This window comes from Ranitomeya variabilis, chromosome 1, assembly GCF_051348905.1.
Source record: "Ranitomeya variabilis isolate aRanVar5 chromosome 1, aRanVar5.hap1, whole genome shotgun sequence".
Classification (NCBI taxonomy): domain Eukaryota; kingdom Metazoa; phylum Chordata; class Amphibia; order Anura; family Dendrobatidae; genus Ranitomeya; species Ranitomeya variabilis.
Genome location: NC_135232.1, coordinates 678,075,018 through 678,100,011, shown reverse-complemented (window position 1 = coordinate 678,100,011; position 24,994 = coordinate 678,075,018). Strand labels below are relative to the sequence as shown.

Genomic DNA, 24,994 nt, shown 5'->3' with positions numbered 1-24,994 from the left:
ACATTAAATGGAAACGACAAATTGCCTTAAAGGGAACCCATCAGGAGAATCTTGCAGCCCTACACTTGAAATGGGGAGAGGTCCATCATTACAAGCCGCTCACACTCTGCAGCATTGCAGATGTAGTTTAAAAACAAGCCAGGAACGGGGCAAAGAGTCTGGTTCATGATGGAAGAGTGTGGTGGGTGAGGGAAGAGTGTGGTGGGTGAGGGAAGAGTGTGGTGGGTGAGGGAAGAGTGTGGTGGGTGAGGGAAGAGTGTGGTGGGTGAGGGAAGAGTGTGGTGGGTGAGGGAAGAGTGTGGTGGGTGAGGGAAGAGTGTGGTGGGTGAGGGAAGAGTGTGGTGGGTGAGGGAAGAGTGTGGTGGGTGAGGGAAGAGTGTGGTGGGTGAGGGAAGAGTGTGGTGGGTGAGGGAAGAGTGTGGTGGGTGAGGGAAGAGTGTGGTGGGTGAGGGAAGAGTGTGGTGGGTGAGGGAAGAGTGTGGTGGGTGAGGGAAGAGTGTGGTGGGTGAGGGAAGAGTGTGGTGGGTGAGGGAAGAGTGTGGTGGGTGAGGGAAGAGTGTGGTGGGTGAGGGAAGAGTGTGGTGGGTGAGGGAAGAGTGTGGTGGGTGAGGGAAGAGTGTGGTGGGTGAGGGAAGAGTGTGGTGGGTGAGGGAAGAGTGTGGTGGGTGAGGGAAGAGTGTGGTGGGTGAGGGAAGAGTGTGGTGGGTGAGGGAAGAGTGTGGTGGGTGAAGGGAAGAGTGTGGTGGGTGAAGGAAGAGTGTGGTGGGTGAGGGAAGAGTGTGGTGGGTGAGGGAAGAGTGTGGTGGGTGAGGGAAGAGTGTGGTGGGTGAGGGAAGAGTGTGGTGGGTGAGGGAAGAGTGTGGTGGGTGAGGGAAGAGTGTGGTGGGTGAGGGAAGAGTCTGCTGGGTGAGGGAAGAGTCTGCTGGGTGAGGGAAGAGTCTGCTGGGTGAGGGAAGAGTCTGCTGGGTGAGGGAAGAGTCTGCTGGGTGAGGGAAGAGTCTGCTGGGTGAGGGAAGAGTCTGCTGGGTGAGGGAAGAGTCTGCTGGGTGGTTCTCTGCAAGCTTCTCCCCACCCAGCTCAGATTGAGCGAAAGGTCTCTCCCTGTTCCTGTAATTTCCTTTTTCTATATTTCCCACTCAATCTGAATTCATTTCTGGCTCAAAAAGATGCATCTTAAACTGGATGTGTGACTCCTGCTCTAATAACATGTATATGTTCTTACGATGGGGCAATTTTTCTGGATAACAGCTATGCATAGAAAAATCTGACCAATCTCTATGTATCCTAAATGCCAAAACCATGATTGTAGCAATAGGTTGGAGGGTCATATTCTTACATTTATTACCTCTCTCACTGGCATGCTTAGGTGCTGGCTGGATATTCCTAACTAGCATCAGTAGGCATCACCACCCAACCCTGGACAGGACTGGACTTCTTGCAGAAGACTAAACAGCTGGTCATCTCATCCCTAATTTTATCCCTTAGTCTCCCATAAGAAAGGAAAGTTCAGGCCAAACTGAGCTGCTAGATGGACTTAGGATTTCCTCCTCTCATCCTGAAAGCAGTTTCCCAATTTGCTAAAATTGTAGAGCATGGACCATAGTCGGACACTGCTCATGGTCATGTCATTGGATTGACAGTTGCAAAAACTAGCAATATAAGGAACAGTTTTCTTTACTGGAGAACTGCCCTGATCCCACAACATTTCCATTGAGTTTACATCCAAATTTTGTACTTTGGATTGCCTACTGGTCGTTAAATTATAGCCACAATAACGAGAGACCAACAGTAGTTTCTGAGCAGCTTGGAATTAATTACTTCATCAGTAAAGACAGACTGATAATTGCTGCTAAACTCCACTGATCGAATAAAAAAATTGACATGTCCAAAAATGATGCGTGATCATTGTGTGAAACCTCGAAAGGCTGCTGCAGAGTAATGGAGCTCATACACATCAGATTAAAGGTTAACATCATTTCTAAAGATGCTTTACATTTAAAGACACTGCAAAGTGCAGCCCATTAGTGAAGGTCCCGGGAAATCAGCATAGACTATTACTATTGACAACATGTAGTTGTGCTCATGCAGGGGTGGTGGTTTGAGTGATCGGTGAGGATCTCAGGACCTGGACCATCACTGATCGGCAGTACTTTGTAAAATGGACAATTTTGACCCTAACTAATGATTGTTGGATGGTCAAGAAAGTTGGATTTCTTCAGGTGATAATCTGCTCTGGCTGATTATCATAGGTAGAATGTCTTTTGTGATGTATTTTGTACCATCCTCAAACGAGTGTGTGTCAGACCAAGTTCAGCTAAAATGTATGGAGGCCTTAAAACTGGTTTCATACATTTATGGTCAGGGTCTGTGATATCCAAAATGGCCACGTCTCCTAACCAGACTTCAACATCCTCATTTATACCTATGAAGCTATTGAGTACAGCTGTGGACGGTACGAACATTGATGTGCATACTCAGAACATAAATGTCACATGTGAAATTACATGATTTACATTTAAATGAATGGGTGACATAGTAATGCATGGTCATGTGGGGGGTCCTCAAGACCATAATTGTCACGTACGTCCCGGATTTTATGGCAAGTATTAGCAGTGCCTGACTGACATTCATTCCAACAGTGGTGGCCTTTTATTTTGAAGTTTCAATTCTGATGGGAATTTGCTATTTGATGCCTCCAACACAGGTGAACAGTGCCTAAAAGAGGAATTTCTTAAGCAAGGGGCTACTTTTGAGATCTTGCGAGACCGCAATTCTCTAAAAATTTGTGTGACAAAAACATTTTTGCAACTTGTTGTAGCGCGACTATTTAAAGCTCTGATTTTGCTGTAAATAATGGCCACGATGCATGCAACTTTGTATTGAAGTCTATGGCCGTCACGTTCAACTTGCAACCAGAGACAGAAAATACAACACATTTGGAAACAGATGCGATATTGTTGCAGTTCGCAACGCAACACTCTACAAGATTATTGCATGCAATGTGGCACTGCGATGTGTGCAGCCTCTGCATTTATGTGCCCAAATTTATAAAACGTGTATTTCGCTGTACTTTCCAGTACAGGTACCATGAACTCGGGCTGTCTGGAAGAGGATAGATTTGTTTGTTGCACGCTCACATAACAAACGGCTGGAGAATTTTCGTCGACATTCCTGCACCTGCACCGTTTTCCGCCCATGTATGTAAATCACAAAGCAATCATCGCACCGCGGGCTGGAGGGTTATGATTTATCACCATTTACAAAGTGAGAAAAACATCAAGCGCTTGCTATTGGCAGAAAGACACAGGACTGAAATGAGGCAGGAAATGTAACGAAGAACGCAGGTGTTAGACTAAATTACACCTTAACCGGGCAAAATAACGAGGCTCCCAGCGGTACAGACACAGCTATTCTAGCGCCATCAGCAAAATGAATTTTGCTTCAAGTTGTCGCTGCACGTTTCTTTAAAGAGAGCGACTTAAAATATGCATGAATACCATGCCTTTAATAGAACTTTCAGTGCAGATTTTCCATAGATAAAACTCTGCATAGCGTCATCTCCCTTCCTGATGGCATTGATGGGGTAGTGACTAGTGATGAACGAGCATGCTCAGATAAGGTGTTATCTGAGCATGCTTGTGTCCAAACAATGTCTTCGGCATGCTCGAAAAAAATGCTCAGCCCCTGCGGCTGTTAGATGTTTGGGACCCTGAAGGGTTCCGTACACAGAACACAAAAACAGACTGATCAATGATCAAACATCGATTGGACAAAAGCTTGTTCGTTGGTAGAAAACAAAGATCTCAAACTAGAAGGATACATCACCGGCAGAAAAAATGCAACTTGTGTGGTGATCAATAATCATCGTTCTTTTGTCGGGCATCGGTTAAAACTAACATTCGAGACGAAAAATATAGTTGAAATCTGCCATTTTGACCAACATTTACCTTATGTATACAAAGATTATTACAAAAGACCTGACGCTTGCCATAAACGTTATTTTATCTACTCTAAATGTCGTTGTTCTCCTTAATTTGACGTTCTTGGATGTAATTCTAGTCTTTGTACGTATAGTTCTGTATGTGTGGAATATCATTGCTCTCTGCAGCGCATGTGCTGCCGAGAACGATAATTTTTAAGAAAGTTTAAAAATCGTTTTGCTCATTCTTCGGGTGACATGTGAATGCACCTTCAGCTTCCCCATTTTCTCAAAGACGATTATCACAGACTAATACTGGTATATCAATTTCTCAGTTTTAAATGATGAAGTAGTGATCAGATAAAGAACAGAATGAATGAAAAAAAGAGTAAATCCGCAAAAGGGACAATAAATATTAGGAATTCTAATTCTACTTAAAAATTAAAAAAAGGATTTTGGCCAAGGCAGAGTATTTCATGGACTACGAAGAATGCAAACCAGTGGTAGACAGTACTGCTATGTATGCTATTACCAGTATAAACCAGTGAGCAGAAATCCGTATCCTGAGTACATACAGCTTGCTATAAATCTGCACGACAGATCATTTTATAGTATAAGAAGAATCCTGCCCGAGGCCTTTTACACTGGAATCCCAAACACAGGATGCAACAAAGAAATTGCTTATAGGTGAAAACCAGTACAAAAGAATAATCCCAGTAAAGAAATAACAAGCTCGCCATTTATAACATAATTGGTGGTAGTGATCCGGACTCTTGTACAATGCTCGTAATGATGTGTGATAATTAGTACGTCACTCGTCAGCCCCAGAAACGTCTCCCGTCCTAATCTCCCCATTGCCACACCTCTTACGGGGATAGAGATTATGTTCTGAGAAAAACCGCAGCATTAAATGAAATCATCTTTAGCGTCTGGCACACAAAACAAAACTTTTAAGAAGCCATTAAGCATCAATCAGAATGTGATCCAATAAGAAAAGACAATTATATACGTAGGAAACTCGTAACGAGCAGGAAAGTAACAGATTCTGGATTTACATACGCTTGTATAAGCATCCATCCAGACAAAGAGCAGCTGCGCTGTCCTTTTATACATTCAAAGGGGGTATCTGGCCTTATAAATCGATTGCTTATCCTTAGGATAGGCCTTCAGTATCGGACTCCTGCCAAGAAAACTGGGACGGAGCTGCCATACCAGCTACAACTACTTCCGAATGTATGGCACTGGGGCAACAGCAGACATGGTGCTCATCAGTGCACTGTGGCCCTCCAGTCAACTAACTAGCAGGGGGCTGGAAGTCGGACCCCCACCAATATAGTTAATGGGGTCCTTTGGGTGCAGTTTGCGTCCGTTCTGACTATTTCTTGCATAGCGATTTCACCTAGTCTTACCTGAATTGTTGAGGTACACACTGGGTTCTACCACAGTTCTCTCTGAGTCCTCCTGAATTCCTGCAATGACCATAAAAAAAAATTGTGAAACTATCTGGAAAAAAAGAAACATGACAAATTACAGTTTGAAGAGGACCTGTCACTTTTCTTATTTACTGGTGTAAATGTCACTGTTCTCCTGAATCTGGGGTTACTTTTCTTTTGTTCCTGCGCCTCTCTGTTCCCGAGATATGGCCTTCACTTCCCAAAGTATAAATTTAGTCTCTTTAGCCAACATGGTGTGGTCCACAAGATGACGCCCATGAAGAAGAGTTGGTGACCACGCCCCTTATGCACAAAGACTAGATTTACATACAGAGGAGAGGGGGCCGTATCTCCATAACCAAGAGGCGCACGAACAAAAGAAAAACCATACCGGATTAAGGAAAACAGGGGCATTTACACCAAGAAGCAAAATTACATATTTATAAGCAAGTGATAAGTCCCCTTTTAAGAGTAGAATCTGTACACAACACGATTTTGCTACATATAGCAGATACTTACAATGCCTATATGGCCTGACATGTACACATGGTTTGCAGAAAGTAAAATGTCACTGTGCATGACCAGCTTTAGTGAGCACATTTTTAACTACAGTACATTAGTAGACAGGCTATCAAAATCAGTTGGAGTGTACCGTAAATAGGTTGCCACTTATGTGTGAGAGAGAGTGCTGCCAGGGTAGCTTTCTCCCAGGACATCAGGCTGAAATCATCAGGCAAACACCTCCATGTCTGTGCGATATGAGGATAATGCGCTCCTTTCTAAAAGCAGCAGCTATCTGCAAATGACTGCTGCCCAATTTGGATTGAGCTGCGTTTTATCTGGTTTATGACAGCAAAGAGGATTTAACACCTGTAGCAGAAGCCAGGACTCTCAGCTCCTAAGCGCTGGACCAGAAAAGTGATGTCTTCAGAGCCTGTGTGTAGCAGCTCATAAGTCTTTTTATTGGGGATGGGTAATCCTATAGACTTTTTGCAAGCATCAGAGAAAATGGAATTTAGCCAAACTGGCCAAGAATTGTGGAAACTGACCAAAAAGATTTCACCGAATGTAGCAAAAAAAACCCTTTGATTTTAAACCAGTCACTTGTTGGGCATATGGCAAGTGCTGTATCTGGCAGATTGGTTCCTATGCCTTTCATATGGTGAAGTGGGACACTGGACCGTATTCACAAAGGCCTCTTTCACACATCAGTCACAATGCGTCAAAGTGTTGAAAAGACCGATCCTGTGCAGATTGTAAAAAACTGATGCACTGGACCCGTTATTTATTTTACGGATCCGTCGAGGCAGCCACTGCCGGAATGTAAAGGAACAAAATTCTGGAGAGGGAGAGAGAGAGAGATTTTTTCCCTGAATGGAAAATTAGAAATTCTTCCAGGCATGCTCCGTTACAAGAAACGGAATCAGTCAGTGGATTCCGTCTTTTGACGGACAGCTACGGATCCGTCACTGTCCGATTTTTCGACGTACACAAAAAACGTTACTATATCCGTTGTCTCCGTTTACGCCGGATCCGTCAAACGGATTGTGACGGATGAAAAGGAAGGCCATCCGTCACATTCCGTCGCTAATACAAGTCTATGAGAAAAAAACGGACCTGCAGATTAATATCGTTATATTATATGATCGGTACCCTTTATATACCTTGTGAAAATCCCTGAGCTCCCCTTATTCTTTTGCTCTTTTCCATTTTGCGCTGTGTCGTTGCATTGCAGATATATTCACATTTGTTGCTTTTGGAGCACAGTATGTGAAATCTCTGCTTGTAGTGCAACTAGGTATTTCTTCAGAGTCTTCTCTGTGGGCGTGCACCTTCACCCCACCTTCCTATTTGCTGCCAATCACAGCTCAGAATCTGATCTAGCAGTTTATCACAGAGGCTACCAAGCTGTGATAAGCCGCATCTGAGAGAGGGGTGAAAGCGCATGACCCCAGAAGACTGTGATGAAACCACCAGTTAGACTGCAGGAAGAGGTTTCTCGTACTGCGCTCCAGAAGCAACAAATGTGAATATCTCTGCAATGGAGTGACCCAGAGCAAAACGAAAATGCACGGCAGAATCAGGGAAGCTCATGGATTTTTTTTTCAAGGTATTTAATTGAATGTTTTGCGTAAGTGACAGGTCTTCTTTTAAGGTGTATTGTAGCCTAAATAAGGTATAATTTATTTTTTAATTAGAGTGGCATGGGTCCCACCGCTGTGATCCCCATGGATTGCAGGAATAGGGAACTTGTGTCCTCGTTCAACTCTGGCAGCAAGACCATGGTGAGTAGAGTTATTTGGCATGCAATTCCTCCTCGCTGTGGCCTTGCATCCTGAGGAGAACCAGAGCTAAAAGAACCACCAGTCTGGCAATCGGTGGCGGGTCACACGGATCTAACAGGTACCACTTATACAATGGACAGGTGATAGGTTGGAATACTCCGCTAAAGATAAACCAATAATGTAAAATTATAGTCATCCTTGCCGACTGTGAATGTAATGAAGCACAAGTTCACCAGATAATACTAAAATGTAATCTGATATAAGATGGTGTAGTAATAAACCTATTATTCCGAGCAGTAATGTACAGCCAGGACATAATGGGCATCTATCTGACATGTATATTTATGGAGAGACGCATTCTGTAAGATTAATAATTTGGTGAGGTGACGGTCACATACATCCTGCTCGAGGTGTGACCGCTCTCATCATAGCTGGGACGTATAGATTATTTGTTAGAAATGAAGGAGACAGGTCAAGTTCTCAGTGAGCATTTCTGGTGTAATGGTTACAAGCTGCGGTGCACAGCTGTATGGGCCAGACACACACACGCTATCACAGTAATGCTTTGATAGCAGGGGGCCCTTGAGTGTCAGGATATAGAAAAGGCAGCAGTTGTTGGCTGTGAAAACAGTCTGATACAAACCAGATGGAAGGCAGACTGGATGGGCAACACAAAGGAAAACAATTGGCTCATTCACCAAAGTCAGACCCCTGCCCCAGAGAATTAACACAAGACAATAAGTCAGGCAGGACCGAGGCAAACAAGGAACGGCTATGTGGTACGGCTGGAGAAAAGTGCAATTCTGCTCTCGTCCCAGCTATAAATGATGATGTGAGAAGCCTTGTTGCACTCAAAACTTAATGGCATCTGTATGCTTAAGATTGGTCCAGTGGATATGGTATATTCAAAGAAGCGCTGGGTATACAAATCTGAAAATACATATCCATGTGTAGCTCTGTACATCTGCCCACCTGGTGCTGGTACCATAGAGCAGGCACATTCAGCCTTTGGACCACTGGATAGTGATATCTTGGAGAAGCAACCAAGGCAGATTTACTATTAATGGCCAAGTTGTGCAAATTTACCCTAGATAGCGTGAAGATGCATCAAATTTCTTAAATAATGAAATAAATTTGGCGCTTTTTCAAGCAGTCTGCACATATAGAAAGAAAGACAAGAAGGCACTTCTTAGGGCAGCAATGAAATGAAGGAAATGAGACTTATTGGGTGTATGATAAGTTTCTCACCTTTCTGGGTTGTACTTAGCCATGAATGTCTGTCCTAAACCAGATGGTGGATGGCTGCCAGACCTCCACTCTCTGATTGCCCTTCCGGGACCGGTTTGGAAATTGCACAATGGATAAATAAAAAAAAGAGGTATAGAATGGCCGGAGCAATTTCCCAAAGATGAAGAGCTTAGGTGTTTGTGATGAAGTGCATGCTTTACTGCAAGTGGTTAGAAGACAAACTACCTCTTCATCAGATAAAATAATTCATCTGTCTGGTCTTCAGGGTTGATTTTCAATAGATTGCACAGCATGATCGAAGCTGCTCTGCCACGAACGAAGCCTGAGACAGAAGCAGGCTGGCTGAAGAGGTGGTGTGCTCTGGACGAAAGGTTGGGGGGCTTCCAGCCGCTTTCAGTACACAGGGTGCGTGGTGCCACTCGCCAGGGGCGTAGCAGCTCCCGGCTATCCTGGTCCAGATTGGGATACTCAGTATTGCGGTATTGTGTCGTTTGGGGGGGATTCTGACTTGGAAGTGTTTAGCCATAATGCCACAGATGGAAGCTCACACACCAAGTGTCTGAACCTGCGGTTCCTCTGGTACGGAGCATGATTGTTACTGAGACAACACATAATCAGTGGGGTAAAACGAACTGGTCTCATGATGGTTTTTACCTGACTAAAGGGATGGTTGGTCTTTGAAACACATGTATCCTAATAGCCTGTCATAAAGCTGTTACTACATGGCAAACATCCAAGATCTTCCTCTTTGGTAAAGGTGCAGACCCGGAGATATGTCTTTTCTTCACTTCTCTTTAAACAGTCCAATCTCGCAACACATAATGACTATGTACAAGCAGAAGCCTTTGGAGCGGAGACTGAGAGGAAACTCTGAATCCTCCTAATTCAAAACTCCTCAAAAACATGGACTTTCCGTTCATTTTCTACTCCAAAATGTCCTTGAAAAACTCTGTGTGCACATAGCCAATAGATGGCTTACTTTTTTTTTTTTGCAATTTTTCCCCAATTTTGGTAACTTCATAATCTACCCCATCGTCAAAAAGAATATTTAGAACACACAATACATGTGATGTGATCAGGATAAGTAATACAGGTTTATGTGCAAAAGTTGTGGCACATGTAGAATAGTAAATCTCCCCCAATGTATCCAGGACGCGCTTTCTGACAAATTTTTTATTTCTGTTTTCACTTATACAATGTGCTCAAATTAATAAAGAATAAAGTTTGTACGCGCATACCAGCTACACTAATGAAAATCATAACTCAGTCAATGTTTAATTACTGTGCCGTCTGGAAAATAATTACAATAGGAGAATTTCTAATAATGGTGCCAATTACTCCACGCCAAGTATGCCGAAGCTAACGCCAAGGCTGCAGTAACATACAACTTTTTGTGCTGTCCAATACAGGAAAACAAGTAAGGCATAGATGGGCTTAATATAAAATCCAGTGGCATACTCCCCTTCCATGGCATCCGTTGTTTAGAATAGGCAGCTCGGGAGCTCTGCGCCAGCTGTAAAACTGATGCAGGCTCTGTCTGAAAGCACAATACCGATGCAAAAAGCCCTAAAGAAATTAGTCCATGAGCCGGGCCAGATATCGGTACCACCCGGAGTGACTAATTTTCTTTGGTATTTTTAGGTAGATGCATGTCTGTAGTTTATTTTTTGATATGATAGCCCTTACATATACGTAGCTTATTAACCCCTTCAGCCCTAGGCCTATTTGTACCCAAGTGCCTAAGCCAATCTGACCTGTGCCACTTCATGGGCTAATAACTTTGGAACGCTTTCACCTATCCAAGCCATTCTGAGATTGTTTTCTCGTGACATATTGTACTTCACGTCAGTGCTAAATGGGAGTCAATATATTTTACCTTTCTATATAAAAAAATGCTAAATATTCGGAAATTTTGGAAAAATCGGCAATTTTTTAACTTTGAAATTCTCTGCTTTTTACAAAAATACTGATACCCCCCATAATAGTTATTAATTTACACTCCCCACATGTTTACTTCATATTGGCATCATTTTGAAAATGAAACCTTATTGTTTTACGACGTAATAGGGCTTATAGTTTTATGCGCAATTTTTCACATTTACAGCAAAACCCACTTTTCAAAGGACCAAGTCACTTCTGAAGTCACTTTAAGGGGCTTACATAACAGAAACCACCCATAAATTACCCCATTTTGCAAACTACACCCCTCAAGCTGTTCAAAACTCATTTTTAAAAACTGTTAACCCTTTAGGTGTTCCACAGGAATTTTAGCAGAATGAAGGCGAAATTTCAAAATTTCATTTTTTTTCCAGATATTACATTGTAATCCAATTTTACCTGCAACCTAGCAAGGGTTAACGGCAAACCCAAACTTGGTTACCCTAATTCTGCAGTTTATAGAAACACCCCACATGTACTCGTAAACTAAAGTATGGGCACACAGCACAGCTCAACACGGAAGGAGCGCTATGTGGTTTTTGGGTGGCGGATTCACTGGAAGAAATCTAGGGGGCCATGTCACATTTGAAGGCTGCCTGAGGTACCCCCACAGTGGAAACCCCAAAAAGTGACCCTATTTTGGAAACTACACCCCCAAGGAATCTTTTAGGGGGTATAGTGACCACTTTGACCCAACCAGTGTTTCACAGTAGTTGGAAACACTTGGTTGAGAAAATGGAAAAAGTTTATCTTGAGACCCTCAGAAATGAACAACTCTCAGCATTCTGGATGTCATACTTGGACATGGTCGAGACCATGCTGGCCCTGGTTCGAGCTTCAAGAGAAGGCAACTGGATGCTTCACCTAGGAGCAATCCGACAGATGATACCATGGTGTTTTGCCTATGACAAGGTCAACTATGCCCGATACCTAACCTATTACTATGCCACAATGTCTCGGCTGCCCATAGAACACCCAGAGGTCCATGAATACTTCATGCAAGGTGGCTTTTCGGTCCAGATCGGTAGCAAGAATCCTTTTGGACGAATTCCTGTGGACCAGACCATTGAAGAGACAATCAACAAAGACACCCAGACACCAGGGGGCACAAAAGGCTTCAGCCTCAAAGTTGGAGCTGTTTCCAGGTTCTACCTGACATCAGAGTACCGCAGTATGTACTTGAGGCAGCTGAGGGCCCTGGTAGGCCAACAATATACTGACTTCAGCCATTCAGACCTACAGGTGTCTAGGATTAGAAGAGATGAAGCCGATGTCCAATCTTTCGTTCAACTGCTGGAGACAGGTTGGGTGAACCCCTTCAACAAAGAGCATAATGGTGAACTTATCAGTTTGTCAACAGCGACTGTAGCACCACCAGATGTAGCCAAAGACCTTCAAGGGGCATACAGTATAGGAGAGGATGCATATCAAACATTCAAGGATGAGCGTTTGGGTACCGATAAGCCAACTACATTGTTTCATGACAAGATGACGAAGAACAAACTTAAAACGTTCTCTAACATCCAAATGAAGACACGCAGACAAGGTCTTGGCAAGGAGGTAATTTTGAAGGCTGACAGAAACCTATTTGGCCAGATGATACTTGTAGCTGAGAACAGAAAGCTACAAATGAGTGATGTCTTGACTCATCCCCTGGGTCCATTGCCATGGGCACTTGCCAATGGTGATGGGTCTATCCGCAAGACCAACAAGGCTGCCCTCGCAAGGGAGTTGGAGAGGAATGCTCGTCCTGCAGAAGTGATCCCCGAGCCCTCTGCAACCATCATTGATGGGATGAGCCTGGTTCAGAAACTGAAGGGAAACAATGCAACATTTGGCCAGCTAGCAGGCACAGCAATGAGTCGCGCTATCCATGAGGGTGCTAAGAGCAAGCGCATTGATATTGTCTTTGACGTCTACAAGGAGACATCCATCAAAGATACAGAAAGAGTCAACAGATATGAAGGCACAGGGATCCATTTCAAGAACATTCAACATGGGCACAACATCCAGCAGTGGAAAAAGCTTCTAAGTAGTTCCTCCAACAAGGCAAGTCTCATAAAGTTTCTGGTAGAAGAATGGAAGGCGAAACACCACAGGGAGAAGCTTGAGGAGAAGGAGCTGTATGTCACATGTGAGCAGCTCTGCTTTAAGATCACCAAAGAACAGTGGGAAGAGGCTGCTGACCTTAAGTCAAATCAAGAAGAAGCAGACACACGCCTCCTTCTCCATGCTCTTCATGCAGCAGAATCTGGTTACAAGTCGGTCATCATCACTTCGGAGGATACTGATGTCATGGTCCTGTGTCTGGGCATGTGCCACAAAATCCCATCCCACCTGTTCCAGAAATGCGGTACACAGAACCGGACAAGATTCCTGGATATCACCACTCTGAGCCGAACATTGGGAGGCAGCGTATGTGATTCATTGATTGGTATGCATGCATTTACAGGCTGTGACACCGTCAGTGCATTCGCTGGCCGTGGGAAGATGACGACACTCAAGCAGTTGAAGATGAACAAGACATACCAGGATGCCTTTCAGGAAGTTGGTCGTTCATGGGAAGTGTCTACCGAACTTTTTGAGAAGTTACAGGAAATCACCTGCCACATGTACCTGCCAACTACCCAAACAACTGAGGTAAACAGGCTCCGTTATCAGCTGTTCTGTGCCAGACGTGGAGTGGTAGAGTCAAGTCAACTCCCTCCTTGCCAGGACTGCCTTTTCATGCATGCACTGCGTGCAAACTACCAGGCTGCGATCTGGAGGAGAAGTCTGCAGAGCCAGCCATGGGTTGCAAACCCAACAGACTGCGGTTGGATGATAGATAACGACGGAAAGCTTGTTGTCAAGTGGATGCAAGGGGCACCAGCACCAGAAGCTATTATACAGCTACTGTCCTGCAAGTGTGTGCGGTCATGTGAACTTCCTCAGTGTACTTGCCTCAGCAATGGCCTGAAGTGCACAGACATGTGCAGATTACAGACATGCCAGAACAAGGGTACTGAAGACGAGCCAGTAGAACAACAGTCAGATTCAGAGTCCGATGTTGAAGATATTATGGAGTAACATATATATATATATATATATATATATATATATATATATATATATATATATATATATATATATATATATATATATGCACATGACATGTTCAGTGTGTATTTACATAACTTGGATTAAATTTTGTTACAAATACTACATCTAGTCACTCCGGGTGGTACCGATATCGTCATATTTGGTTCTTGGCTCATGCTAAAATTCCTGTGGAACACCTAAAGGGTTAACAGTTTTTAAAAATGAGTTTTGAACAGCTTGAGGGGTGTAGTTTGCAAAATGGGGTAATTTATGGGTGGTTTCTGTTATGTAAGCCCCTTAAAGTGACTTCAGAAGTGACTTGGTCCTTTGAAAAGTGGGTTTTGCTGTAAATGTGAAAAATTGCGCATAAAACTATAAGCCCTATTACGTCGTAAAACAATAAGGTTTCATTTTCAAAATGATGCCAATATGAAGTAAACATGTGGGGAGTGTAAATTAATAACTATTATGGGGGGTATCAGTATTTTTGTAAAAAGCAGAGAATTTCAAAGTTAAAAAATTGCCGATTTTTCCAAAATTTCCGAATATTTAGCATTTTTTTATATAGAAAGGTAAAATATATTGACTCCCATTTAGCACTGACGTGAAGTACAATATGTCACGAGAAAACAATCTCAGAATGGCTTGGATAGGTGAAAGCGTTCCAAAGTTATTAGCCCATGAAGTGGCACAGGTCAGATTGGCTTAGGCACTTGGGTACAAATAGGCCTAGGGCTGAAGGGGTTAATAAGCTACGTATATGTAAGGGCTATCATATCAAAAAATAAACTACAGACATGCATCTACCTAAAAATACCAAAGAGAATTAGTCACTCCGCTTGGTACCGATATCGTCAAATTTGGTTCTTGGCTCATGGACTAAATGAACTGGGATATAAGTTGGTGTGCATGCAGAATGTAAGTGCATGTTCACACTGGCCACTAAACAGGTAAAACCCAAGATGAAAACATAATAAGCAAATATCCTGCAGTAAATAAACAGCGATAGTGCATGAAAATAATATAGGGTACTTAGTTAAAAATAATTTTGATTAAAAAAAATGAAAAAGCCATCCCACCACGTCATGGTGACCCTAATCAGGACGGTCCTAACCTCAAATATTAACCCCTTAATCCCATATGACGTACTATCCCGTCAAGGTGACCTTGGACTTAATTCCCAGTGACGGGATAGTACGTCATATGCGATCGCGGACGGGTGTCAGCTGACTATCGCAGCTGACATCCGGCACTATGTGCCAGGAGCGGTCACGGACAGCCCGCAGCACATTACCCCCGGCACACTGCGATCAAACATGATCGCAGTGTTCCGGCAGTATAGGGAAGCATCCCTGAGACCCTCAGAACAACGCAATGTGATCGCGTTGTTCCGAGCGTCTCTTACCTCCTCTCCCTGCAGGCCCCGGATCCAAAATGGCCACGGGGCTGCACCCGGGTCCTGCAGGGAGGTGGCTTACCAAGCGCCTGCTCAGAGCAGGCGCTGGTAAGCCTGCAGCGCTGTAAGTCAGATCGCTGTGATGTCCCCCCCGGGACAAAGTAAAAAGTTTAAAAAATTTTTTTCCACGTGTAAAAATAATAATAAAAAAATCCTAAATAAAGAAAAAAAAAATATTATTCCCATAAATACATTTCTTTATCTAAATAATAAAAAAAAACAATAAAAGTATTTAATATCGCCGCGTCCATAATGACCCGACCTATAAAACTGTCCCACTAGTTTAACCCCTTCAGTGAACACCGTAAAAAAAAAACAAACAAAAAAACGAGGCAAACAACAACGCTTTATTATCATACTGCCGAAAAAGTGGAATAACACGCGATCAAAAAGACGGATATAAATAACCATGGTACAGCTGAAAACGTCATCTTGTCCCGCAAAAAACGAGCCACCAAACAGAATCATCAGCGAAAAAATAAAAAAGTTATAGTCCTCAGAATAAAGCGATGCCAAAATAATTATTTTTTCTATAAAATAGTTTTTATCGTATAAAAGTGCCAAAACATAAAAAATAATATAAATGAGGTATCGCTGTAATCATACTGACCCAAAGAATAAAACTGCTTTATCAATTTTACCAAACATGGAACGGTATAAACGCCCCCCCTCCCCCCCAAAAAAAAAAGAAATTCATGAATAGCTGGTTTTTGGTCATTCTGCCTCACAAAAATCGGAATAAAAAGCGATCAAAAAATGTCACGTGCCCGAAAATGTTACCAATAAACACGTCAACTCGTCCCGCAAAAAACAAGACCTTACATGACTCTGTGGACCATAATATGGAAAAATTATAGGTCTCAAAATGTGGAGACGCAAGAACTTTTTTGCCATAAAAAGCGTCTTTTAGTGTGTGACAGCTGCCAATCATAAAAATCCGCTATAAAAAACGCTATAAAAGTAAATCAAACCCCCCTTCATCACCCCCTTAGTTAGGGAAAAATAATAAAATTAAAAAAATGTATTTATTTCCATTTTAGGGCTAAAGTTAGGGTTGGGGCTAAAGTTAGGGTTAGGGTTGAGGGCTAAATATAGGGTTAGGGTTTGGATTACATTTACGGTTGGGATTAGGGTTGGGATTAGAGTTAGGGGTGTGTCAGGGTTAGGGGTGTGGTTAATGTTACCATTGGGATTAGGGTTAGGGGCGTGTTAGGATTAGGGTTTCAGTTAGAATTGGGGGGTTTCCACTGTTTAGGCACATCAGGGGCTCTCCAAACGCGACATGGCGTCCGATCTCAATTCCAGCCAATTCTGCGTTGAAAAAGTAAAACAGTGCTCCTACCCTTCCGAGCTCTCCCGTGCGCCCAAACAGGGGTTTACCTCAACATATGGAGTATCAGTGTACGCGGGACAAATTGGACAACAACTTTTGGGGTCCAAGTTCTCTTGTACTCTTGGGAAAATAAAAATTTGGGGGGCTAAAAATCATTTTTGTGGGAAAAAAAAGATTTTTATTTTCACGGCTCTGCGTTGTAAACTGTAGTGAAACACTTGGGGGTTCAAAGTTCTCACAACACATCTAGATAAGTTCCTTGGGAGGTCTAGTTTCCAATATGGGGTCACTTGTGGGGGGTTTCTACTGTTTGGGTATATCAGGGGCTCTGCAAAAGCAACGTGACGCCTGCAGACCAATCCATCTAAGTCTGCATTCCAAACGGCGCTCCTTCCCTTCCGAGCTCTGTCATGCGCCCAAACGGTGGTCCCCCCCCCACATTTCGGGTATCAGCGTACTCAGGACAAATTGGACAACAACTTTTGTGGTCCAATTTATCCTGTTACCCTTGTAAAAATACAAAACTGGGGGCTAAAAAATCATTTTTGTGGAAAAAAAAGGAATTTTTATTTTCACGGCTCTGCGTTATAAACTGTAGTGAAAGCTCTCAAGACACATCTAGATAAGTTCCTTAGGGGGTCTACTTTCCAAAATGGTGTCATTCGTGGGGGGGTTTTAATGTTTAGGCACATCAGGGGCTCTCCAAACGCGATAAGGTGTCCCATCTCAATTCCAGTCAATTTTGCATTGAAAAGTCAAATGGCGCTCCTTCCCTTCCGAGCTCTGCCATGCGCCCAAACAGTGGTTTACCCCCACATATGGGGTATCAGCGTACTCAGGCCAAATTGTACAACAACTTTTGGGGTCCATTTTCTCCTGTTACCCTTGGTAAAATAAAACAAATTGGAGCTTAAAGGGAACCCGTCACCTGAATTTGGCGGGACCAGTTTTGGGTCATATGGGCGGGGTTTTCTGGTGTTTGATTCACCCTTTCCTTACCCGCTGGCTGCATGCTGGCCGCAATATTGGATTGAAGTTCATTCTCTGTCCTCCGGAGTACACGCCAGCGCAAGGCAATATTGCCTTGCGCAGGCGTGTACTCCGGAGGACAGAGAATGAACTTCAATCCAATATTGCGGCCAGCATGCAGCCAGCGGGTAAGGAAAGGGTGAATCAAACACCAGAAAACCCCGCCCATATGACCCAAAACTGGTCCCGCCAAATTCAGGTGACAGGTTCCCTTTAAATAAATTTAGTGTGAAAAAAAGTTAAATGTTCATTTTTATTTACACATTCCAAAAATTCCTGTGAAACACCTGAAGGGTTAATAAACTTCTTGAATGTGGTTTTGAGCACCGTGAGGGGTGCAGTTTTTAGAATGGTGTCACACCTGGGTATTTTTTATCATATAGACCCCTCAAAATTACTTCAAATGAGATGTGGTCCCTAAAAAAAAAATGGTGTTGTAAAAATGAGAAATTGCTGGTGAACTTTTAACCCTTATAACTCCCTAACAAAAAAAAAATGTTGGTTCCAAAATTGTGCTGTTGTAAAGTAGACATGTGGGAAATGTTACCTATTAAGTATTTTGTGTGACATATCTCTGTGATTTAAGGGCATAAAAATTCAAAGTTGGAAAATTGCGAAATTTTCAAAATTTTCGCCAAATTTCCGTTTTTTTCACAAATAAACGCAAGTTATATCGAAGAAATTTTACCACTATCATGAAGTACAATATGTCATGAGAAAACAATGTCAGAATCGCCAAGATCCGTTGAAGCGTTCCAGAGTTATAACCTCATAAAGGGACAGTAGTCAGAATTGTAAAAATTAGCCCGGTCATTAACGTGCAAACCACCCTCGGGGCTTAAGGGGTTAAAACCTTACTGTTTGTCAAATGACATGAATGTGGTTAAGGGCTGAGTTTATAAAAAAAAAAAAAAAAAAGAAAAAAAGGCAGCCATGTTTTTCAACCCCTTTAAACGAAAACATAAATATTCAGAAGTAGGCCTGACACATAATGCTTTAAGGATAAAATATCCCTTGCCCCTTTAAGGGGCTTTCCTGGCTTGAGAAAAAAAGTCTGCACTCATTATATAACGCCGCACGGTGGCCACGATTCCTCAGTATTGCTGGTGCAAGCGGCAGGTCACGTAACTGCATGTATGCAATTGGCATAGATCTGTTAGAAACGCCGAACAAGTCTAGTCAGCAACTGACCGCAAATTGCACACGTGGAGTTATGTGACAGCGCAGTCCTGTCACAATTCAGCAATCTGCGGTCACAAAGAAAATGTAAACTTTTGTCACAAGCCTGGACAACCCCTTTACGTCTGCCTTTATTCCCCTTCTGACAGAACACTGCAGACAGCTAAGGGCTTAGGACAGATCCAGGCCTGATCCCAGTATAGAGATGATGTAATTATACGGTGACACAGGACCCTAAACCCAGAGAACAGCAAGGCCGAAATGTTCCCGATGCTACAGGAGGACAGAACATCCTAGCGTCCGTGCTGACCCGCGGCGCTGTGCTACAATGTGTTCGTCAAGAACAAAGCTGGGTGTATCTGCTGCACGACACCACGTAGTAAATAATTCAGGGCTCGGCGTGGGAGAGATGATGCTGCTTTGCAAGCTTTCCAGTAGGATCCTAAAGCAAACAACAATCACAATACTCATGGGCAGTTTCTTTATAGTGCCGGTGTCCAAAAACGTTCACACAACAGCCCCCGACTCTGGTGCTTGAGGAATATGGACATCATAGGAGGTCGGTCCACATCTATAACCCGGAGCACATAACAACTGTCACTGGTAATAGTATTGTGGCCAGAGTACGGGTCAGCCGAGGTTCTCTTATATGGACTATGACACGCGCTATTGAGTTTGGGTCAGGAGCCCCCCGGTGCAGTCCGTGAATACCTGATGTGTGAATTCACCCTTAGAGAAATATAATATACTACTCCGCCAGGTGAGACAGCTAAAGTCACAGGCGAAAATCTGAATCTGATGCTTCGTGTGTATAACAATGGCTGCCGGCTGTACAGATCGGTTTTCACAGAAGCAGTGACATAATTGAATTCTGAAGGCATATCTGACTGGGTACAACAGAGGCAATGTTAATGGATGGAGCTGTGAATTGAATTCCTGTCACCGCTTTACATGTTATTGTTTAGTCTCTGGAATTTAATTGTGCAAAAAAAAAAAATCCCCAAAAACACCCTGATAATCTAATCAGTGGGCGAATGTGCGACGTGTTATGGCCAGAAAGCTCCAATGCCAATTTTAAGGCAGGAAATGAAGAACAGCTCACTCAGACCTGGGTGATCTCAAGCGATCAGATCCCGTCACATACAAGTCACACAGGCACAATGGAAGTATTGATAACATCTTCAGCGGCACTGGGGGCGGCTGTGTGATATAGGGGCTTGGTGGAAATATTTCATATTATTTGCAGCAAACATGATAATAAAATTCTACAGAAATTATTTACCTTCCGATTTCTGATCAATCCAGAATCAGAAATTAACCTTTTCATAAGAGGAAATTTTCATTTTTTTCCTCTTTTACTTCCCAAAGCCACAACTTTATTTTTCTTTTTATATATATTTTTGCACAAGGAGTTGTAGTTTTGAATGATACGGTTTGCGTTTCTATATAATTTACTGAATAACGAGAAAAATAAAAATCCAATTGCGGTGTTCTTTTTTGTTCTTTGTTTATACGGCCTCATTGTGTGGTAAAACCATGATTTTTCAGCGTAGTATGATTACGGCGGCAACAAACCTCTAAGGTTCTGTATTATTATTATTTATTTATATAGCACCATTGAATCCATGGTGCTGTACATGAGAAGGAGTTACACACAAATTACAGATATCACTTACAGTAAACTAACAATGACAGACTGATACAGAGGGGAGAGGACTGCCTTTGCGGGCTTACATTCTACAGGATGGTGGGGAAGGAGACAGAAGGTTGAGGGTTGCAGGAGCTCCGGTGTTGGTGAGGCGGTAGCTATGAGGAGGCAGGGGGGTCAGTGCAGGCTGTAGGCTTTCCTGAAGAGGTGGGTTTTCAGGTTCCGTCTGAAGGATCCCAATGTGGTTGATAGTCGGATGTGCTGGGGCAAATATTATATTTTAGTAGTTAAAAAAACCCAAAATCTGAACTTCTTAAAAAGTAGATAAAAATGTGGCTTGTGTAGCGATTTTCTGAGACTCGTAGCTTTTTATTTTTCTGTTGACGAACCGATGTGAGGGTTTATGGTTTCCACGATGAGCGGACGTTTTCATTGATACTAGTTTGGTGTACATATGGCGTTTTTATAGCTTTTTGTTCAACTTTTTGGGTCTGCACAATCGGACATCGCTAACTTTTCTTTTTGTGTCAATGGAGCTCCCAGGTGCAATGTAGTTTTTAGTGGTACCCTGTTTTAGGTCCATAAAACGTTTTGACTCATTTTCATTTCCATTTCATACATCTCCTGCAAAAGGACATCCTTTGATTTGAAAGGGTATAAAGCACACATGTCAAACTATGGAGATATGGGACCATTATACTGTATATATATTACTGTGTGGGCTATTATGCTGCATAGAAGGCAATGCAGGACCCATTATACTGTATGGAGGCCTATGTGGGGCCCATTAAAATGTATGAAGGACTATGTGGGGCCCATTAAACTGTATGGAGGACTATGTGGGCCCATTACACTGGTAATGCAGCACCCATTATATTGCATGTAAGACAATACAGAGGGGTCATTCCATATCAAGTGATCCAAATATGAATATTTTTTTTACCTTACGTCTTTAGATTTTTTTTATTTTTTGTTTTTATGAAGTACAACTTTAGTTAATTACAAATTAAAAGTTTAGAATTTTTTTCTTCATCAGTTAATTTTTTACAGATTTTTAAAGTTTTGAAAAAGCATGGATTTTGGCCTGGTATGGCTTTACATTTTTTATCATATCTCGGGCTAGAATTAAGATATAGAGGTGGGAGAGGCATCATTTTTCTCAGAACGGTACCGGCTTTCATTTGATATGTCACAAGACTATGTTTCTTTATATTTTGTTTTGGAGAAATCAAATTAAAAATTTTGAGGCGCCATTCTGAAAAAAACGTATGTTTTAAAATTGTGAAAACGTGCATGTGTGTTACTTGTGTCCTTGTTTATATTTGTACTGGAATTCAACTTGGGATCTATCACATTTGTATTTTTTTTTTAAGCCTTGAATCATCTGATTTTATGTTTGTGTGAGTTTCTTCCTTTTTTCTTTTCAAATTACAACTTATTGCATTCAGCATTTATATGTATCAATAAAGAAACACAAACTACTGAAGTGCCAGAATAAATACATCTTAATCATCATAACACAACTTGCTCAGCATTTTCAACCTGAATTCATTGAACAAACCAAAAGATAAAAGGTGATCACATCCTCAAGTGTGGTTTTCTAAATACAGTCTGATCCTAATTATATGTTAAAAACAAGATTAAAAGAACCAATATTTCTACCACCTATTTATACATGGAACGATTTTTTTTCTACTATATCACTAAACATGTCATTTCTGAAGTGTTTAAGAAGAATAGTCCAGTAGTTAAATCCTCGTTCTATAAAATATGAACTAATCAAACAATTAGTAGGTTTTTACACTGGCCTTCTATCATGTGTCCCTTCTAGAGGATGAAATGTCATCTTGCCCATAAGCGCTCACTAGCAATGGCCGTTTCCTTCTGTGTGAGTATGTGCGGCTGTCATGGTGCTCGGCTCCACCTGAGTTAATATCTGATTTTTGTTCACTTTTACAATGTCTGATTTTCTTGGATACACAAAGGACGGCGCTGGACCAGAAGGTGCAGAAAAGTCACTTCTATGTCTAAATTTTCACAATCTTTGGAGAGTCCAGTAGCCGCCAGCGCCGATCATATTCACAGGTCACATAGCCAGTTGTGTCATCCATTGCCGATCTTGTGCCGCCTTCTACCACGTCATGGACGTCACTGTCTTTATTTCCACTACATGGGATGACAGTCCGGTATTTCGGAGTCCCTGTGATGGGTTCTGCTTCCTGTAACCGATGTTATAACAAACTCTCCTCCTCCCCGTAGTCCTGGTTCGTACAATACATGAACTGGATGTTAAGAGTATTTTTCTCCCTCCATTTGAGGAGTTGCCTGGGTGATAAGATTTGGTGTGAATACGGTCTGTGCAGGCGCGAGCTGCCGGCCGGTCATCTGCTCTGCAGTCACCGTCTACCCCTGGTCATTCTCAGCCCTAACAAAGCTTCTCCTCTGTCCTCTCCTGCTTCTAATACTCTGTAACATAATAAATAATACCGTAATATCTAGCAATCATGGATTATTTGGTAAATATAGACCTCACACTGTTAGATTTTTGAACTGACACTGTAATAGTTTTTTTTTTTTAAATATGATCCCATCATGATCCCATCTTGTATTTAAGTACAGATGTGAATAGGAGCATAGCAGGCACATGTGCAGTTTTTGAAATTTTTAAATTAAACGTTTTTTTCGGAAATGCGTTTTAAAGTTTTGCGCTTGCGTTCGCATAGGTAAAATATTATCAAAGATACTCTTGTGACATATCTGGTGAAAGCCTGTACAGTTCTGAGTAGAATGGTGTTTATTTTGTTTCTCTATCTCTTTTCTAGCCTGAGTTATGGGGAGAAATGTAAAGGCAGGCAACACCGAAATTCGCACTTTTTCCGAACTTTGAAAATCAATAAAAAATAAAAAAATAAAATCTAGAATTTTTTTTTTCTTCACATTTTGCATTCTCTGACACACTATTACCAAATAACAAAATCTCAAAAGAATTAAAAATATAGTGGTAAAAATCATTGGTTCACTTGACATGGAATGACCCAGAGCTCATTTTACTGTATGGAGGATTACATGTGGCCATTATGCTGTATGGAAGGGAATGCAGGGCCATTATACTGTATGGAACACTATGTGGGACTATTCTACAGTATGGAGGGCAATGCAAGGTCCCTTTTTCTGTACAAAGGACTATGTTTAGGTCCATTTTACTGTATGGAGGACAATGTGGGGCCCATTACACTGCGTAGAGGGATGAGTGTTGAGGAATCTTGGGGAATCACCATATTTTGCCGAAGGGGGAGTACAGTAGTGTCACCATACCATGCATGTGGAGGAATTAATTGTGGAGGTATCTTACTGTGTTTGGTGAGCACTTTTATTGGCATCATACTTTATTATCTGTATTATTCAAGGTTTTTAAGCTTTGTTGTTACATATGTAAATTAGGCCATATGTTTTTTACTGCTCTTATATAATATTATTCCAATATGTCCAATTTGTGATTAGGTGTTTGATTGTATTCTAAGATCTATTAATTAAAATGTTCTCTGTTTGTGGGACAAGCCCTTTAAGCTTGTTTCCATATGAAAAGGTTCATAGTTATATTTGATAAGGAAAAACGTCCTCAATTGTAGACGAGGTTGGCCGGCGACTTTGTCCAAGTTTTTAATTTTGGCCCTCTGTGAATTTGAGTTTGACCTCCCTGGTTTAAAGAGAACCTATACTTACCCTCCTTATTTGGGAATATGGAGGTAATAAAAGAGGAAGCTCTGAAGATCAGGATAAAAACCAGCAGAATGCCAATTTATGAAATAGACATTATATAGGGAGGGGGACCCCATTATTAGCCAGAATAGAGAAAGTGACTCCTGCTATGAAGTAACAGTGTGACTCTGTATTCCATGATTGCCCATTTGGTGCCCTCATTTATAGAAGAGATTGTTCCGATGATACAACCCCATTAAGTCCCTGAATCTACAGTACACTCACTGTGGAGCACAGGGACACATCTCCATATTTTGCCATGTGGGGTGATAAAAGTGCACCCAGAATGTTACTTGTGTCTATTTTCCTAATAATCTCTAAGTGTATGTTTTACTTCACGCTTAAGTTACACGTTCATGACTGTGTTGCAGGTTCTGCATAAATCCCCCAAAAATGGATTCGAAGGTGCCCCCAATGGAGCAATAGACTTCAGTTATCCAAAACATGTAACTTTGGACTACGCTTGAGCTTTTCTGTGGTCGCATACGTCTTGCAAGTCAGAAAATTTAGTACAACAGACTAATGTTTAGAACTTCAAAGTCAAATACTGCCCCCCCTGTAAACTTGGATGACTGCATGCTGCTGAAACAAACCCTGCGGCTTCTCTAACCCCTAGATTTATCATTGTGTAAATTCTGTCCACACTTTCCCCAGAGAGAATATTAAAAAGTATATATATATATATA

General features: G+C 42.0%; 1 protein-coding gene across 2 annotated transcripts in view; it reads right to left on the bottom strand.

Moving 5' to 3' along the window:
* The window catches only part of KIAA0586 (KIAA0586 ortholog), a 190,386-nt gene that overhangs the window by 22,094 nt on the left and 143,298 nt on the right, over window positions 1-24,994 (bottom strand). For both annotated transcript variants that reach the window (XM_077265055.1, XM_077265065.1), the window contains one exon: window positions 5,329-5,388. In XM_077265055.1, the coding sequence (XP_077121170.1) occupies window positions 5,329-5,388 (60 nt within the window). The remainder of the gene's footprint in view (window positions 1-5,328; window positions 5,389-24,994) is intronic.